The sequence below is a fragment of the Sinocyclocheilus grahami genome, unplaced genomic scaffold, assembly GCF_001515645.1.
Source record: "Sinocyclocheilus grahami isolate Dianchi unplaced genomic scaffold, SAMN03320097.WGS_v1.1 scaffold9877.1, whole genome shotgun sequence".
NCBI classification, from domain to species: domain Eukaryota; kingdom Metazoa; phylum Chordata; class Actinopteri; order Cypriniformes; family Cyprinidae; genus Sinocyclocheilus; species Sinocyclocheilus grahami.
In genome coordinates, this window is record NW_015512903.1 from 2,354 (window position 1) to 5,339 (window position 2,986).

The window sequence follows — 2,986 nt, forward strand, 5'->3', positions numbered from 1 at the left end:
AAAAAAATTAAAAAACGTTAATTTAGCTTTTAGCCTGTGTGTTGGCATCGAGTACAAATTCTCACTTTGTCACTTTCTTAGGCACACAAGCCAGCACTATTAAGGAATGGTTCAAACATCGAAGTGATCATCTTGACGAGAGAGAACTACACACAGACAGCAATGTGACAACTGAGCATTTCAGGCCTGGAAGAAGTGATGCTCTCAAATGTAATCTAACACACACGTTTTTAATATAATCCTGATGTCAGTAAATGTGACTCATTCACATCACCGATGACTCAGTAACTTTAATAATAACAAAAGGCCTGACATATTAAAAGTTGAATATTGTTTAGACCACAGGTACGTCACTTTAGTTCCTGAGACGGAGCGTCAGATGGACTTTTATAGTCATATTCGCACAGATGGTCTAGCCAGGAGAATCGAGAAGCCTTTCGAAATGACAGAAACCTTTGAAGATCGCACTGACTTCCTCTTTTATCGACATGCTGTTTACGGAAAGCAAATCAAAGTGATTCGGGCTGGAGAGGCTCTTGAACAACGGCCTCTACAGGTAACGATCTCTCAACAAACAGCTTCGACCTTTAAGCAGTTTAACGCAATATTATCTTACAGGTATAACATTAACCAACAATATACTAGTGGCCTTGCTAACAAAAAACATCCAAAAGATAGAGAAAATGGGTCAATGAAATTTTGTTTGGGGTCTCCAACAGAGGGTGGAGGAGCTGTTTCACAGAGATCATTCTAAGCCGGCAAGTAAAGATGTGGCTGAACGCATCTTTATGGTGTCGGACAGACGGATCCAGGTGACCTTTCATCTCGAGGACGACAGGATCATCCCAGCTTGGCTCAACTTCATCAAACCCAAAGAAGCGGCAGACTCACAGAAAGCACAAGCTTTTACGCCACAGATGGTGTCTGGCTTTCAGGTCTGACGTCATGTCAAAAATGTTTTGGTTGATTCCATAAGCCATAGGTTATACGACTGTTTTATTGGCACGTTAAAATGATAAAACAAAGATTTCGAACCGAACAAAACGTTACAAGAAAACAATTCTCAAGAAAATAAACTCAACAGGCCTTTTTATGATAATAGTATCAAAGTTAAAAGAGTAACATCATAGCAAGACACACTTAAAGTGGTAATATTTTATGAGAATAAAGTAAAAATAAATTAAATTAAATGATGAGAAATAATTGAAAGCAAGGACATTTCAGTTTTTGTCAAGTCACAATGCATAACCCCACCCACAGATCAAATTTCTGGATTTTAAAGAAATCGTTGACTCAGAAATGAAAATTCTGCCTAAATAAATAAATGTAAAAAATGATTAGGTGAAATGTCCAATAGTCTCATTACACTTTGACAAACTGGTGTGCGAGATTTGTATCGAATCGCCTTTTTTACGATCTTCTTTGTATAATCTCAGGCGTACATTTGTAGATTTATGACCTGCTAATTCCACACTGAGGGTTATGTTTAGGGGTGTAGTTTATTAGAAATCATATGATCATTGTATGAGTTAGTGTGAACTTGCAACTTAAAGAAATCGTTGAATTTATAAAGTTCGGAAAAAAATCGTTGACTCAGAAATGAAAATTCTGTCCAATAAAGAAAAAAAAGAGTAGATGACTGGGTGACGTGTCCAACAGAGTCTCATGACAATTCTTAACTGGCGAATTTGTACATTTTTTGTACAACCCGCTGAGTGGGAAATTCGTACAAATTTTCAAATTTGTAAAATAGTTCCGGTTTCTTGTGAGATCCTTTTTGCCGCAGATAGAAAAATTGAATGAAAATGGTGTTATGGTTTATATTTTGTGTTTGCGTTTACATCTTGTTATATTTTGCGTCTTGAGGTGGATCCTTCTACGAAACCCTACAAGAACTTGCAGTTATATGAAATGCTTGTGGAATTGATGAGAGAAGAGGAAAATGTTGAACTTCGTATCAGAGATTCAGAAAAAGAGGTACTGCAGTTCACAAGCAGCATAATAAAAACATCTTCATCTAGCCAATCGCGTTGACGTTAGTATGTTTGCTTCAGGTTAGGTCCATCCTTTCTTCAAGAGAAAAAGAGGACAGTAATACTGACATGCTGATCTCTATCTACAACCCTACGAGGAACGAAACGGCCCGTCTGCACATGGAAGAAAAGGTGCATCGAGGCTTTAATCAGCCAGCCACTTTCATCACACTGATCCAAACTCCCACCTACCTCTGGTTCCTTTTGTTCCTCAGGAACGTATGGCTAAAGAAAAGAAGCAGCGGCAGAAAGAGAAAGAGCTGGACCTACTGGCTCCATCCCAGGTCCGACTGGGACTCCCAGAAGTCCTCACACGCCAGGATGCGCTTCAGCTGAAGACAGACTGTCTGAATGAGTTTAAACAGCAGCTCTTTAACAAAGCCAGCCTCATCCAGAGCAGAATCGAAAAGGCACGTTAGATCATTCAATAAGATTTAGCACCTTCTGCGTACATAAATTCATAATTGTGTACAAACATAAAACAGAAAGTAGCTAATGGAACATCAGCAGCAGTTACAATCTGATTGGATGAATTTGAATGTTTGACTCAATATAATCTTTGGTTTGTTACTTGACCTGGATAAGAGGGCCAGAAAAAAAGCTTCTAGTGAACTGGTGAACTTGTTTGTTCAGGAGACAGAGGAGTTGCAGAAGAAGCAGCTGTGGTACCAGAAGAACTATCTCACTATGTCCAATGAGGACGAGGACGATTACCTGGCCTACTGCTCTGATGCCATGTTCAGGATCCACGTTCTCAAAATGAGACTCATTCGGTACGCACCTTAAATCATTTGCTGAATAATACGCTTATGACAACATGACGTTTTTGTAATATCAAGTTTTTCAAGATGGTACAAAGCCAAGCTTTGGAAGTGTATGGGCAGATCTTTGCCTTGTAAACAAGCGTGTTGGTACATTTTGTTTTAGAAACATGAGTAAATCTGTATATTGTC

General features: G+C 38.8%; 1 protein-coding gene across 1 annotated transcript in view; it reads left to right on the top strand.

Moving 5' to 3' along the window:
* LOC107578354 (dynein regulatory complex subunit 7-like) overlaps window positions 1-2,806 on the top strand; it is a gene marked incomplete at its 3' end in the record, with an annotated part of 5,083 nt that extends 2,277 nt beyond the window's left edge. Inside the window, exons 3-9 of the mRNA XM_016264323.1 lie at window positions 82-210; window positions 339-556; window positions 720-935; window positions 1,867-1,977; window positions 2,055-2,165; window positions 2,249-2,443; window positions 2,667-2,806. Of these exons, the coding sequence (XP_016119809.1) occupies window positions 82-210; window positions 339-556; window positions 720-935; window positions 1,867-1,977; window positions 2,055-2,165; window positions 2,249-2,443; window positions 2,667-2,806 (1,120 nt within the window). The remainder of the gene's footprint in view (window positions 1-81; window positions 211-338; window positions 557-719; window positions 936-1,866; window positions 1,978-2,054; window positions 2,166-2,248; window positions 2,444-2,666) is intronic.
* Between the last annotated feature and the right edge of the window lie 180 nt (window positions 2,807-2,986).